The sequence below is a fragment of the Chroicocephalus ridibundus genome, chromosome 4, assembly GCF_963924245.1.
Source record: "Chroicocephalus ridibundus chromosome 4, bChrRid1.1, whole genome shotgun sequence".
NCBI lineage: Eukaryota > Metazoa > Chordata > Aves > Charadriiformes > Laridae > Chroicocephalus > Chroicocephalus ridibundus.
In genome coordinates this window covers 9,378,858-9,394,667 of record NC_086287.1, presented here as the reverse complement: position 1 = coordinate 9,394,667, position 15,810 = coordinate 9,378,858, and the positions used below count along the sequence as shown (strand labels likewise).

The window sequence follows — 15,810 nt, the reverse complement described above, 5'->3', positions numbered from 1 at the left end:
TGCAAGCTGATATGTGGGATAAATAGTTTGGACACTGATTTGTAATCTCTGTTTATGAGGACACGACTGCTATTCTTATAAATGTCATCACTTTCTTGGTAGTATCTGGTAATATCTGAGTCATGAGGTGCTGACAAAAATCCACTGCCCTTAATGTGAAACTTGAGGCATTTTGCTCATTCCAAAAGATATTAGCAATAGGCAGCCCCACATTTAACTGATAAATAACGTGTACATGTGCACATGACACAGTTATGCTGCTATGTGGATTTTTTCCTCTTACCTAAAATCTTTGTGGAAATACATCAGAGTTCAAATCATGACTTTTTTTTTTTTTTTTTTACTGGGCTGTCTTAATGGATCCTAATAGATGTATGTACGGAGTCAGTGCATTGTGCCAGCGGGAGCAGATCCATACGAAGGCAGAGCAGGCTTCCTTTGGTGAATTTCATTTGAACTTGGATATACTGGCTATAAAAGCAAACTCTGCGTATGTTATCACCGACTTAAGAAATGAAACCTCTCACGTGGAGCTGAGTACTGAAAAATATTTCATGTTTCCATTATTCCCCTCTTTATTTACAGCCATACAGCAGGATATGAAAATGAGAACCACAGCGCTCCCATGTTATACAGCTGTGGGGCCCAGTACAGAATACACACCCATGGAGTTTTTAGAGGCATACAAGTGAGTATAGTAGAACATTCTTCATAGGGAAGTAAAACTGCTGCCCATTTATAATGTTCGGAAGTAAAACTGCTGCCCATTTATAATGTTCATTTACTACTTCACTGGTATTTATAAACCCATCCTTGATTTGCGGTTTCCCTGTGTTATCGAGAAATGCTTCGCATAAGGGTCCAGACTTCACTGAAGCCATCGAAGTATGATGTAAGATTTCTTTCTGACACAGTCATTTAAAATGGTTTATTTCGAGGCAATATGCCTTACCAGCTTCTCAGGGTGGTCCAAAATATACAATCCAGTTTCCAAGTTCTAGCTCCAATCACTTTGACCGTGTGAAGCTTCTGTAGTTACATTGGACTACGTCTCATAACTACATATAAGAAAGTGTTAGATGACATTTTTGCTTTTATGGATTTCTGAAACTTTACTAATTCAAACATCCTTCCTTAAAACAAAATATAATAAGTGATTGTTTCCTAATGACTAAGTAATCAGTGAATATTTGGAAGGAACTTAACATTCATGGGAGTTAATTTCCTCCCTTTCTAAAACAGTCATATCATCAATAAATACCACTGTAAAAGATACACCTTCTTAAAACTGATGGCAAAGTCATTAGCTAGTATCTGCCTCTTCTGTGTTGCTCCATGTTGTCAACATACATCAAGGTTTTAGATAGCATCTTTTCTCCTTTTCTGTATAGTTTAACAAGTCATTTTTCAGCGGCAAGCTCTCAGAAATAGGCTCATGAGCCGGCTTTTCTGGAGTGAATAAAAGTAAGCAGTTGACATTCTTTAAGGAAGTTAATTATCCCAGAAGGAGAAGATCATCTTTGATGGAACATTGTGACAGTGGCCAAAATGCATTAAGGCTGAACTATTCACCAGCTCCACCTAGATGGACTTTCTTGTTTTGTTTTTTACCAATTTGTATTAACGCAATACATTAATTTCCCTCTCCTTGAACTTCACATGAGTATTTAAAATAAAGAGTAAACGCTACTCTGGCTCATGCTCTTCTCTCTTACACGGGTATAAGCCTAAAACTATTTTATATGCCATTGAGTGTTCTTCCAGATTGTGTGATTATACGTGAAGCCGGAGTATGGCCCATTTAATGTTGCATATAAATATTGGTGAGAGAACTTAATAAGTAGAGTTCACTGTATTTCACCTTCAAATAATTTTAATACTCTGCAAAGAACCGATTAAGGTATACTAAGGTTGTACTTCATTGATGTAGAATGAAATAAAATTGCCTGTTTGCAGTATAATATATTTAAGTATCTCTTTGTTCCTGGAGAAGTGCCTCTGATTGTTTGTCTTTGAGTATGTTCAGTAAAAGCTTGAGAACATACACAATTGCATTAGCAAGTCTCTGTCATTGCAGGATGTCCGACGGGTGCCAGGAGTAGCTCCAACTATTGTCCGGTCAGCAAGTGAGACGAATGAAAAACGTCCCTTCATGTGCGCGTACCCCGGCTGTAACAAGCGATACTTTAAGTTGTCCCACTTACAGATGCACAGCAGAAAGCACACTGGTAAGTGTCAACATGGATCGGTGTAAATCACGTTACAGCACCGGACAGCAAAGAGGGCAGGGTGATTTTAAAATAGCATAAGGTGCAAGAAATGATCTGCCAGGTCAGGGGCAGCGAGAATCTGTCAGATGAGTATGTATGTGCTCTGTCATCTGGGCAATCCCTCTTTGGATGCAGAAGACACTCTGAATCTAGTGAAGAAAAACACAGAGCAGCGCTGACAGCAAGTAGATCATCTCCCTCCTTCTCTTACTGTTACAGAGCATCATTCATGGCTGTGAATCTTCTTTTTTCCTTTTTTTTAGTTTTAATTGGGAGCGTCAAAGCTCACTCCAAATCCGAACTGTTTGTTAACTATTAAGAAGTTTCCTCTGCAAGAGGAACCTTGACATTTAGCATCCTCTTGTCCTCCTGTGTACGCCTTTTCTGGTTGGGGGTGGAGACAGGGATTGGCAAATGAGCTTCCTTGCTATGGGATCTTTCCATGAGGAATTGAGCCTGAAGCCAGTCATTTGTAGACTAAAATGTTCAGGCAATGTAAGTTACATCTCATGGAAAATCAAATGCCCTGTTGCACGCTGCCAAAGAGTAAACAGAATTATTTCCCCTATAGGGGAGATATATACTGTTGGAAATGCAAAACTGTGATATACCTTTAGATATGCTCCTTATGCATTTTTTTGATTGCCTATCATATTTTTATTTAGACAGTTCTTCTGTGCTAATCTAGAAATCCGTGGATAAAATCTGTAGATATGGATGTTCAGTTAGCCCTTAATATGCCAGAAGGTCAAAGTGATGAAGCAGACAACAGGAAGGCTATCCGTACTGCAGTGACCTAGCAGATTGTCTGACATCTCATAAAAAATAGTTGCAAACTTGTCCTTTTAGAGGCCACGTGGTTAATTGTGTAAAATACTTATAGGTGAGAAATCAACATTATGAAGCATTTATAATTTCTGAATGGGCAAGTCACAAAATATTTAGATAGACATCTTCAGTGTTGCTCAGATTACACATTCAAGATAATTTAGATTGTAACTGAAATTTAGCCTTTAGAGATTAAGGTCTACAGAAATGCTATTCTATTTTCTGTAAATAAATTGGAAACAAAAAAATTTGGAGATCTTTTGCGGTCCATTAATTGCAGTATTTTTCTCAAGTATGCCTAAACAGTTCTGAATTTTTCTCATAATCACTATTTCTTTCATTCCTAAATTTATTTACTCTGTATTTTAACAGTCATAATTTTTTTGTTCTGGTCCTGTATTTTATTTCATTTAGTTGCTTGGCTTTTGCAATACTATATCTGGATGCATCACAAGGACTTCTGCTTACATCCTTTTTTTTTTTCCTTATCTGGAGAACATTTTCAGAGTTATACCACCTATAATCTAGGCATGTAGAGTGACAAAAACCCCAAAAGACGTAGAGGATGGACTATGGCCATCTAGCGTCCCTAGAGAGTCTTCTCCCATTGCCTTTGAGGTCATAGATGGCCCTCCTTTGGTTTGTTCTATAATGGAACAGGGTAAAGAAAATCATTGCTATGAAGAACGTGTGCGTCTTGTTGATAACAGCTACGACAGCTACAGTTCACACTTCTGTGCACCTTCTTTCTTTTCTCCACCTGCTTGTTTTTATATGTTAGAGGATATCTTAAGGGGACAGTATGACTCAAGCGAGGCTGTTGGTTTATGTTGATAATTATGTCTCATAAGCTCTCTCGCCATCTTTCTGTTTGTAACCCAATGAACTCCAAAAGCCCGTGCTGGAGTTGTTCTCTACTAGGTACAGAAATTGGGCTTGGTGGAATTAGCATATTAAACAGAAAGTCGCTGGAAAACATGACATCTAATATTCTTATTAAACAAAGGGATGTGTCTGTTCTTCTGCTTCAATGTTTTGATGGGGAGGGATCCTGACGAGCCAGTGTAAAGTCAGGAGAGCAGTCAGATATCAGCTCAAGTGGAAGATAGTTTGGTTGTGTTTGGTATATCTCTCTACAGCCAACATAAAATGTTACTAGTCCTCCTGTAAGGTGGTTCTGGATTCACTCATGGGTTTGAAGCTCTTCCACCTTTCTTCATGTAGTGGTAGGTCAACGTTTTTGATTATGAACACGTGATTTGAAAACAAGCTGTTACATATATCTAATATAACAACAGCAGATGGTATCTTTGCAGAATAACGTTGGCACTTGATTATCTTTTCTTTCTATAATAGACACTTACAGAGGACTGGCCCATCAGATCTTCCATTCTTCACCGGTTGCAGTATTGCAAAATCAAGCAGGGTCCTGAAACACAAAGTTGGATTCTGTAATCAGTTTCTACCAATGTTTCAACATAGCCTTAGTTGAAAATATGTTGACATTTTGTACCCTCCAAGACTGCTTATCCATTGTTAACAATGCCTTTATTGAAACATGTACAGCCAAAAAAGCTTTTTTCTTATCTTGGTGTATTTTGCTGCAGTAGAAAGGCCTCTGAAAGGAAATAAAAAAATACTTATAACTTTTCAACTGTACAGCAAATAATGTGAGTTGTCATCCTGTGGCAGACTTCAGAGACTTCTTTGCAGAAACAGACTGATGTCTAGACTTCCATAAATTTCATTTATGATAAAAACATCAGCATTCTTGCCAGAGACCCTTTGGGTTCAGTGCCACACATTGGAAAAACTGGATTTATCCTAATGGAAAGCTGAGCATCTTTTTAGAGAAAATATTATCTGCCTGTTTGCCAGGGATATTCTTCAGCCTAAATATGCTCAACTGCAGGTATGAGCTTCTAAGGAAGTATGAGAATCTGTAAATGATGAAGGTCGTCCTTTAGGTGGTAGGGGACTCAGGCCTCGGTGGTGAATTGCTGAGGCGCTGGGGATGTAAGGGATGCAGTCTAATAATGATTTTCATGCTTATCGTCTAACAATGATTGCTTTGCTTTGACAAAAGCAAATCTCCTTTTACTATGACATGTCACCATGCTGCTAAATGCTTTACAGTCATTAGTGCAGTTCATCATTACAACGCCTTAGAAAGACAGAGCTGTGTCCTCTATGTACAGAGATGATAAATTGATAAATGGGTGTAATTGTGCCTGAGCACAGGCACAGGTTCCCCTCTTAAGAGCCCAGTGTGGTAACTTCTAGGATAGCACTCTTTCATCAATGTTGCTTTGAAATACTGGCCTTCATACTTAAGCCGTGGAATAGCATTCTGCAGAATCCTGTGGGAGCTGAAAGCTTACGTGGGTTCAAGAAACAACTGGACAAATTCATGGAAAGAAACTCCACTGATGAGTGTTAAATAGAAAGCCACCTTTGGCTTAGAAAGTTGCTAACTCATCAACTGCTGGATACTAGGAACTAGGAGGGTGCGCAGGGGAGGTACTGCTGCACCCTTGCTATCTTCTGCTCTCCTGCAGGCATCTTCTGTGCGCCGCGGTGGGAGACTGCTGGGCTGGGTGGGCCTTTGGCCTCACCCAGCATGGGCTGCTTTCACACTTTTATTTCTATGGCATAAAATAACAATACTTATGTAATTAAAATACAAGATTAGTTTCAAAACAGTCATGACATCTCACACCTGAACTCCAGTGTGACGATGACAGGAGCTGTTTGTTACTTATAAAGGCCCCCCACTAAATAAACACACACACACATTTTATCTAAGATTGCTAAAGCAAATTATATTGAATAGAAATATATTAGCAAGGTAAAGTTGTGATTATGGGGTTGTGGTCATTTGATTAAGTGGATATACAAGAACAGGGGTTTAAATTGGTGAAGGGAGGGTAGACAAGCCTTCAGATTCTCATTCAGACTTGCAGGCTCTGGTTTCAAAAAATAGCTTCCTCTCATGTTTTCTTGTTAGCGATGAGCTTTTGCTCTTGCAGCACTCTTTAATTAAATACAAAGATTATAAATATTTTGTGCAACTGCTATGGCAGTAGGAATTTCTGTTTTCCCTTGCGTCTGGGCAAATGAATTTGCCTCAGAGAAAATGTGCCCGTGCTTCCTCTAGGTTAGCTATTTTTTAGCAAATAGGTTTATTGTATTAGAAGCATTTGTTGCGATATGTGCAAAGGCTGATTCATACTTGTTCTGCGATTGTTGAGCTTTAGTTTTTCTAAATATTTTCCTAAATATTAAAGAACTACTACCTATCTTTCTCATCTCTCATCTTGGCTATTTCATTATGCACCAAGTTTAGCCTTTCTTTTGTGTGCCCTCTTCCAGTAATGAAATGTAAAAGCCTCCAAGTCGCAGGTGGAAGCACCGGTGAAGCTTCACCTTCAACTCCTGTTTTGTTTTGAAATTGTATGTGATCACCTAGGAACTTGGCAGCATTATGGGGTATTTTTGATACATTAAGAGACTTTAGCCTTTTACTGGAGAGACTTTAATAGGCCTGGGGAAACTAGACACTGCTCTAACCCCTCTCGGTACAGTGATTTAATGAGGTACTAACAGACTTTTTCTAATCTGGGACATTTCTGTCCTCCTGTTCTGATGAACCTTATGGGAGTAAACAGGTATGTGACAGTTGGCGTCGGCAGCCATTTTCCTTGGCACTAGCTGATGTGGAAGTAAAGGGAAATTAGGATTTCTGTCCAAATATTGTGCCTCTTTTTGTTAGTTTGCTTTTTGTTTTCTACGCAGTGACATCATATCTCTGTGTAAGCATCTTGGATTGATTCCCTTAATATATGCATTGGTTAAATTTGTCCTTAATTTAATCAAGATTATATTTCAAAGTATTTAAAGAAATACTTTCATGTGCATGCCATCAGACCCGCTATACTGTTTTATTCAAATACCTCCTTAACCATCTTCTGCGTTTATATTGCAATTAGCAGACAATCATCCTGTCACTGCATTCTGCTCTGCTGACATTCCCCCTCTTAAATCTGCCAAAGGGCTGAATTCCTTGGAAGTAAGTGGTTTCTGAAAAGCAGGCACCCCCCAGGGAGTCCTTGCGGTCAAAGTGTACGGAACTATTTCAAACACCTGTGGCAACTTTAATCCCTGATGCTAATAAATTAAGCACAGCAGACATGGAAATTGTCCACACCTACGTTTGAGAATCAGTAAACTCCTTTGGGTGACTGTCACAGGAAGTTAGCTTGTTCTTGCAGATTTAGTTGCTTTCGGTAAATTTTGATTGTAGCCACACCAGTATGAATTTGGAATGCTCTTCTTAATATGCTACTTATACAGAGCTACCTAGATCAGAATGCTTCTGCTTTAAACTCAACTTGTTTGCACTGGTATCTCAAAATACCAGTGCAACCAGAATACATTTCCTCAGCATAATGAAATCAGAAATGCAGACACTTGCAATGAAGATCTATGAAAGTCATACGTGTTTAAAAATATACTTAGAGAAATCAAACTCACCACCTACTTCAGCTGATGTTTTTCTTTAGGTCCTTCCTACTGGACCTTTGTTTTACATCTCAGCTTTCCACCGCAGACAAAGCAGGTCCCAGCTGGTCTCGTGTGCACCTTCCAGATAAAACCCAGGATTCTCACAGCTTTGCAGTGAGAGATGTTTCATTACTTCTTGTGCTGAGGCCTCTGCGCAGGGCTGTGGCACTGTAAACAGATTTTATGTAGGTATAAATGTAATTATATCTGAGGCTCTTGCAGTATTCCAGTGTTGTGCAAAGCGACCTTAGATGAGATGCAAATCAGATCTGAAAGATCATACAGCTCCTCCTGTAACAGCATAAAAATTAGGGTTTTTTGTGGCAGCCAAATTTCACCAACTCTGGTATGCTACATGCCAGCAGTGTTTCCCTCCTTCCTCAAGATCCTCGATTGCTGCATTTCTTTTTGCATGTTTATGCGGTTGGTGAATTCCTCTGTGTTGAAAACCATGTTCATTTGAGAAGCTTGTAGGGATTTCATTTTTTCTAAAAGTCAGAATCTCACATTTCAAGAAAACCCATCCTGAGGACTTCTGCTGAACTGTATGGGAGGTGGAGGAAGAGTTTATATTTACATGAGGCTTTGCAATAATTCATAGGCTTGCCTGCGGGAGGTGTGCACCTACACCAGAAATTCTATTTAACGGTGCTTTGTGGAAGAAACATAATTTGTGTTTTGGGGAAGAACATATTTTTCTGTGCTTGAATTTTGCTCTTTGCTTTCCTTTAATCCATTAGTATGGTTAAAATTACCACCTACATGGATGTCATTGATTTCGGTTTTTGCTTCAAATCCAATTTAGAGCAAACTACAAGTTGTTCCTGTGTACAAATGATATATTACTGAAACAGGTGGAAAGGGCTTAATATGGTTTTTTTGATAAATATAAAACAAGACATTTCTGTTCTTTTCCAAGAGAAGACAATAAAAAATTTTCATGCGATCTGAAATTTTTTGTAGCTTTAACCTAATGGTCTATTTTTTTTTAGAATGAGCAGATTCAAAATCAGTGTCAATGCAGCAGAATTATGCCAGCCTTTCCCTACTGATTCCAATGCAGTGATATGGTTTTATAGCAAATGAGCCCTGGTGTACCACTGGACTGCTCTGGACAGGAGAGAAGCCTTTTAGTGTAACATGTTTCATATTCTGGTTGACGTGTTCCCTCATTTAGCTGCATTTTCTGATAAACTGTTTGTCTTTTGCAGGGGAAAAACCTTATCAGTGTGACTTTAAGGACTGTGAACGGAGATTTTCTCGTTCAGACCAACTCAAACGGCACCAAAGACGGCACACAGGTTTGTTGACCACACATCTCTGGTCATTAGAGTTCGTCTTTATATGTGAATTGCAATCCATAAAGTATAATTCTACTTTTCTGATGTTGTGTCTGCTTATACGTGCTACCTGTAGTACCCAGTTCTTGAAGGCAGCTTTAGGAGAGGACTGTAGCTGGTTTTTTTATTGGCATTTCAGCACTACTATTGTTGTACCATATCTGTACCGGACCGTGTTGTATGGTCCGTTGAGAAGTGGAGCATAGTTCAACAAAACACTTAAGCTTGGATTTGAGCCTTTTGTGAATCTAGACTAGAGAAGGATTCTAGGAGCAGCAAGGAGAGAAACGTCACAGATCTGGCTGGCTGGATTGCACAAATAGCCTGGGAAGGGTATAGCAGTTCACACGCAGCAGAGAGGGCAGCAGCAGTCATGAACGGGTCTGCGTCCTAACTAGACTTGTGAATCTTTCTCAGCGAATCATTTACTGGGTGAAATGTTCCAAGACAGCCAAAACTACTTGTGAGTTCAGTCTAAATTCAGCATGTTGTTTTTTGTGCATACACCATTTTCTGGAAATGTCAAGACACCCCATTTCAGGAGTTCTCGGAGGTCTAGATTAGATTGACAGGGGAGACAGCTGCCCTTCCCGAAGTCACAGAAGAGGAGACAGTGATGACTCCAGCCTCCTGTCTGGGAGTGGAACCACGAGGGCACTCTGCATGGAACATGGGAAAGAGCTTCAAGTACTTCTCTGACTGAGTCACAGCAAGAAAGTGCATTTGGGTCCCCTGTCTCTCAGGGAGCAGCCTGACAATTGGTTTATTTACTGTCCTGTGGTGGATTTCTGCCTACTACTTTTCTTGCTAAAAATGTTCGATCCCACTTAAGCAGTGTTATTGAGACATGTAGGAAGTGTCTCTGAAAGGTGGAGGGATGATACATTTTTAGCAACTGCATGCTAGAGCATATCTGTGTTAAGCAGTCCCCAAGACTTACGTGTAGTGTGTAAAGTAACTAGTAGAAGTGTAAAGTAAGTTAAGCCTATTGGGAGTATATATAAATATACCTCTGCACCTCTATTCTCCTTATGTCCTCTTTGCTCATACATGATGCCAAGAGTGCCAAGCCACAGGACCAGAATTAAGAAAGTCTGCAGATCCTCCTTAGTCCAACAGTGTAAGTGGGCGTTTATGAGGGTTCTGTTTGGATGCTTCAGACCCAGACATCGGAAGCGGAGGTTGCAAAGGGACTTTCTGTAATGTGTAGGCATGAAGCTGGGAGGAACAGTTACAGTAACTAGTACAAAAAAAATCCTTTTGAAAATTCAGAAATAGCTGATTCACCCTTCCAAAAGGGTTGGGATATAAAAATAGATGACTTTTGTCTTTTCAGGTGTGAAGCCCTTCCAGTGTAAAACCTGTCAGAGAAAGTTCTCCAGATCTGATCATCTGAAGACTCATACCAGGACTCATACAGGTAAAACAAGTGCGTAAACTTTTCTTCACATTTATATTTCATTATTTTTTAAGTCTAAATCAATGTTGTTGTAAATTACATGATTAGAAAGTCTCTTAACCAGCAGTTAAATATTCAAAACAACAGAAGGAATTTCAGAGTGTGCTGATTTTTCAGTGTGACTACATTCCCCAAGTGCCACAGTCACTTTTCACAAAGGGCTTTAGGTGATTTTGGAAACTACGTTTTCTTTCTTCATGTTTAAAGAAATTTCAGCTGGGCAAAATATATTTTGTCAGCTCTTGTGAAATGAACATCATGGTCTCAGCCCACAAACATCAAGTTGATCTACTGCCTTTACTGAAAAAACCCTGCAAGATAGAAATTTTAATTCTAGCTTCAGCCGAAGGTCTGTAATCTAAAGTATTCATGCCTACTCATGCTTCTCCTAAGTGTCAGTTGAGCCTAATGCAGGATAGCAGGGCAAAGCTCTTGCTGTTGCTGCTTGTACTGTAATCTCTCTTGAAGATAAAAGGAGTGCCTTTTGCAAACTCACACAGACAGACACGAAAGTAAAAGCTTACTCAAATATTCAAGGACCTTTTTGTAGAAACCGTAGTATTTCATATAAATACAGGGGGAAAAATAGGAGGCCATTTTAGTCTACTCTGCCTTCACGTAAATGTAAACACCATTAAGGACCAACTGCGGCAACCTCTGTATTTTAGTTTTAAGTTTTAGAATTATTCCTATGAACTGACATTTTCTGTTCCCTTCCACAATGCATGCAATATTTTTACCAAGTGATTGTTTACCGAGCACGTTGGCATGTTATTAGATGTCACAGTGTTTTCTGTACTGGCGTTAACCTTTTAAATTTAGTCTCTGTACAGATGGACAAGGAGCCTGAAAATCTTTTTCTCCCTGCTAAGGATTCTTTTTTCTCTTCTGGACCCTAAAAACACATATTTAAGACTATATAAGAAAAAAAGAGATATTTTAATAAAGGAAATAATTCACCTGAGAACAATGGCATTTTCTGTGGTACCGGCCAAATAAATGCTTCAAGTAATGGCCATCTCTGCACTTGCAATCTGCAAATGCTAAAGGCCATGGCTGCGTTCCTGGGTTCTCCCCATAGTCTCATGCTGAGCTGCAGGGCCTGGGTCTGTCTGCATTCGCATGAAGAAAGGTATTTTCTTAATTGGCAAGAGGTAACATTCTGGTAGAGACAAAACGGCAAGTGGTTGTCACATGTCAGCAAGTCAGGATAAACTACATTCCCCATTTCATTGCTAACTGATCTGCCAATTCAAGACTTTCACGACTCCAGCAATTTTTTATCCCAGATTAGCTAAATCAGTGAAGAGCTTGCTCTCTTTTTTCTAGTGAAACTCATCTCCCGGTTCTAGTTCTTCCTTGCTCCACGTGATCCAAGGCCTCACTGTGCTCATTGCCGAGAGAAGCCTCACTGGAGCACTGATAACCTCATAGCACAGACCTTTGCGTGGGCTACTGGCCTGCCACTGGCTCAGGTCCTGTGCGAGCTCTGCAGCCCAGCTGTGTGCTGCTGGGATGATGCTCCTGTCGGTGGTTTTGGATGTGTCATGCTCTTTGACTGTAAAATCCACATATCCTGAGTGGTGGGTGGGGATTTTTCATCTCCATCTTGCCCTGTAGCTTCATTCCTCTTTCTTTCCTTTCCCCCTAAATTTTGCAACAAAACACCTAGCTCAAGTTAACTTGCTCCCTGTTAAATCTTGATGAAGCGAAGCAAAGTGACTTCTGTCTAATTCCATCCTAATTTTAAGTCAACTGCCAAACTATTTGTTAAGCTACAAATTCAGAGGTTTTTGTCTCCACAAGCAATTTTACTGTTATGGCAATCTTTGCTGTAGAAAGCAAAAAAAAAAAATCAAAGGAAAACTTCACATTTCTATATACATTTTTAGCAATGGAAATGTGATTTCTCATATCTGTACAGTGAAGCTGTACAAAGTAATTTGTGCCCAGCACAGGACTAATAGAGATTGCTGCCCCCTGTTGCAAGAGGACAAACAGAATTGTTTGTGAAACAGCAAAACTGTGAAAAACTGGCCAGTAAAAGATAACTCGCATCAGTTCACAAGATGGTTTTGCTAATGCTGCTGAGATTTTCAGCTGAGATCACAATCTGTGATTTTTATCAGTAGCTCTGACCAGATTAGTTTTGTCCCATGCTGTTTTATGCACTCATGTGAGAGAGTTGATGCTTTTGCCAGCATATATGTTAAGTGGATAAAGTAGATTTTAACCACAGCACCACCCCCCTTAAATATATTGTACGGGATTTTTCAAACAGAAATACACATTTATGCCAATCCCAGATCCCCTTTTGCCTGAATTTAGATGTTTGCGAAGTGTACAAAGTGTGAGGCAAAGAAGAGGAGATGTCTGGGTGAGCTTGTACCACCCCAGCGTGTCTTGAATTGGAGAGTACGAGGTGTGTAGACAGTACTGAAAAGCCCAGCACCAGAGCTGAACGTACTTTAAAATAGTGCATTTATTTTTGGGGAAAAAAAGGGAAATGCAATTCTAAAAGAAACGTAAGTCACCAGGCACTGCTCTGAGCTAATGAAAGCATTCCATCAGCATTCCAGCGGCATCAGAAACACAGCCTGAAATTCCACTTAAACATTGTAGAAAATCGAGAGACCAGATTGAACTGTAAAAAGGTGATGGCATTTCTTGTTAAAATTGAATGTGCTTTGCTTGGGGTCATTTTTAGTGAATATTATGCTTATGGGAATGTTAGAAAAATACTGAGTATTTTGAGCCTTTAAGATCTCCCGTAGATGTGAATCTACTTTATTTAGACAGTAGTGGGAAACTTTCAGTCTGGCTCAGCAGACTTCATGCTGAACTCTGTTGCTTCTACCATGTGCACTTACACTCACCAGTTTCAAAGAGCTTCAGCCAAAACTCATTGAACTGGCTGGAAAAACTCTCCCTGACTTGAGGTCAAGCTCTAAATAGTCACTGACAATTTTCACAGTGACTAACAGTATGTCTGCACCACAGCCCAAGGTGTGACTGAAGCTTGTGCGAATGCCAGAGTGACTTTTAAACTAGTTCGTTCGAGAGCTGAGAGCAGCACAGACATGGCAACACGGTGTTCAGTAAGGGCCTGTCTTCAGGAGAGAACCACTGCAAAGTGTTCTACGTCATCGGAAAAGGCTGCTGTTAAACATCAGCTGCGGGCGATGTAAGAAAGCAGCGAGTGCTGATGTGAGCAGGAATTGAGGGCGCTCCCGCACCCTCTCCGGACAGCCCGGGATGCCTTTCCTCCCGACAGGGGCTCTGCCTGGCTCCTCACAACCCTGCAGAAAGAAAACAAATAGCAGTGTCTCAGGCGAGCTGTATGCCCAGTTAATAACAGGGTGTTTTGTTAACAGGTGAAAAGCCTTTCAGTTGCCGGTGGCCCAGCTGTCAAAAAAAATTTGCCAGGTCTGATGAATTAGTTCGTCACCACAACATGCACCAGAGGAACATGACTAAACTGCAGTTGGCCCTTTAGACAGTTCAAACAAGTGAATAAACCAGATGGGACATTATGAGCTACTGCAAACTTTATCAGCCATCTTCGATCACCTCTGTCAGAAAGCTGCGGCTGTCTTCGTATCCCATTTGACACAAGTTAACTAAACCGTAGGATTCTGCTCAGCCTTGTCTTCCATTTGGACTTACACAAGTTCCTATTCAATAAGTTCAAAAGATTTTTATTTGTAATTCTGTAAAAAAGTAAGCAAGATTGCCACAGTTTCAAGATCGTTATAAGCTATGCTTACCTTCCATCTGTGTCTCCAGTTTTCTGGTTTTATTTTCACCTGGACTTTTCTAGGTACACATTGTTGTACCTTTTAAAGTCCTGCAGTGGGTAGGGTGATTCCTCCCTGTTGAAGGTAAGCTTTACGCTTACTGCATCTGTGCACATGCTGCGGTTTCCAAATGCTAGTACAGCATCCTCACAAAATGAGACACAACAATCACTGAAGATACTTTTGGTAAACTTTGTACTTGTACTGCCACAGGGCAAGCTTTTAAAGTTCGAAGCTCTGCTTTTGAATTTCACAAGTCAAACCTTTTTTTAAAGAACGTATTTCTAGAGCAGTTAAAGATAGATGAACCAGAGCCTCTCTGTACAGAAAACAAGAATCTTACCATTAAGTTAACTTGTTTTTTTAAATAATCACATAATTGATCCCCTAAAACTGTTTTGTTTGTCAAATAACTCTCTCCTTTTCTCTCTCACTTTTTAATGTATTGTTTTAAATTTATTCTATCATGAGATGCATAGATCTCCTTTACACAAAACTAATTCCAATCATTGTAGACATTTGGGATTTGTTTACAATGTAAAGCCACACTGGTTATGTGGCTAGCAAGCTGTATAAACTTAAAACTGAACTTTTAATGGGGCTGGTCCAGGTTCTCCATTAATAGATTACTCTTAAGATAAGTAACTTAAAAAGACTCTTTGTCAAGTATATGTGAAAAAGACATTATTAGTGTAAGGAAATATATTGTTTCAGGGTTTTGGGAGGAGGGGTTTATTATTTACTTTTAATTGCTTGAAATTGTGTGTATATATATATCTGATAATGTATTGCTCTTAGACATCTAAAATTAGAAAGTGTATAAATATTAGATGCATCACTGTTCTGATGTTGTTGCTGTTACAAACTATTGATAACACTAAGAATGTAACCTGCATTTTTCACTGAGCTTTCAATTAAAGCCCATTCAAAGAGAAACAAATGAGAGTCCAACAGATGTCTTGTTTCATGTCTGGTATTAAATTTCAAATGCCCTGTCCAATAGTATCCATTTTTTTTTTTGTATATAAAGGTACCACCAGCACTGATGACCACTAGTTAACCTGTCCAGGTCTTGACCACAATTTATCCATCTCACTTGGGAATCATACTGGCAGCAGCAAACAGTGTCAAGTTTCATATTGTGCTATAAAACAGTTGCTTCCATCGTTCGTCTTCTTACCAAACTATTCCTTTTCTTTCGACCTGTAAGATTTGTATAAGAACGTTTTAGAAGAGGAAAATTCAGTGTATAAATAGCAGCACTGGCCTTCTGTAGAACTGCGCTGAAGCCATAAGCACAGATAACTTCTTAGATTAGGATGTCACAGACTGACTTTTAAGTAAAAGTTAACTTAGAGTTGGGGTGGCTTAAATCAGTTCAGCAGGTTGAAAAAGACAGTCTTTCTTAGATGATGAAGTGTGAAAATGAAGATAAAAAAATATTACTGTTTCTTTGTCATACTGCCTACTTTTCTTTGGAAGTAAGTACAGCCTGCCTCAGCGCCCTTTGACCTTGCAAAATATTTGTATCTCTTTAGCAAAAATCTTTAATG

At 39.5% G+C, this 15,810-nt stretch overlaps 1 protein-coding gene across 4 annotated transcripts in view; it reads left to right on the top strand.

Annotated features, from left to right (window-relative positions):
* The window catches only part of WT1 (WT1 transcription factor), a 36,052-nt gene extending 20,881 nt beyond the window's left edge, over positions 1-15,171 (top strand). The window contains exons 5-9 of one of the 4 annotated variants that reach the window (XM_063332939.1): positions 586-688; positions 2,078-2,228; positions 8,873-8,962; positions 10,338-10,421; positions 13,835-15,171. In XM_063332939.1, coding sequence (XP_063189009.1) covers positions 586-688; positions 2,078-2,228; positions 8,873-8,962; positions 10,338-10,421; positions 13,835-13,956 — 550 coding nt within the window. In that variant the 3' untranslated portion in view covers positions 13,957-15,171. The other 3 variants (XM_063332938.1, XM_063332937.1, XM_063332935.1) reach the window with 3 other exon arrangements.
* Positions 15,172-15,810: the final 639 nt, after the last annotated feature.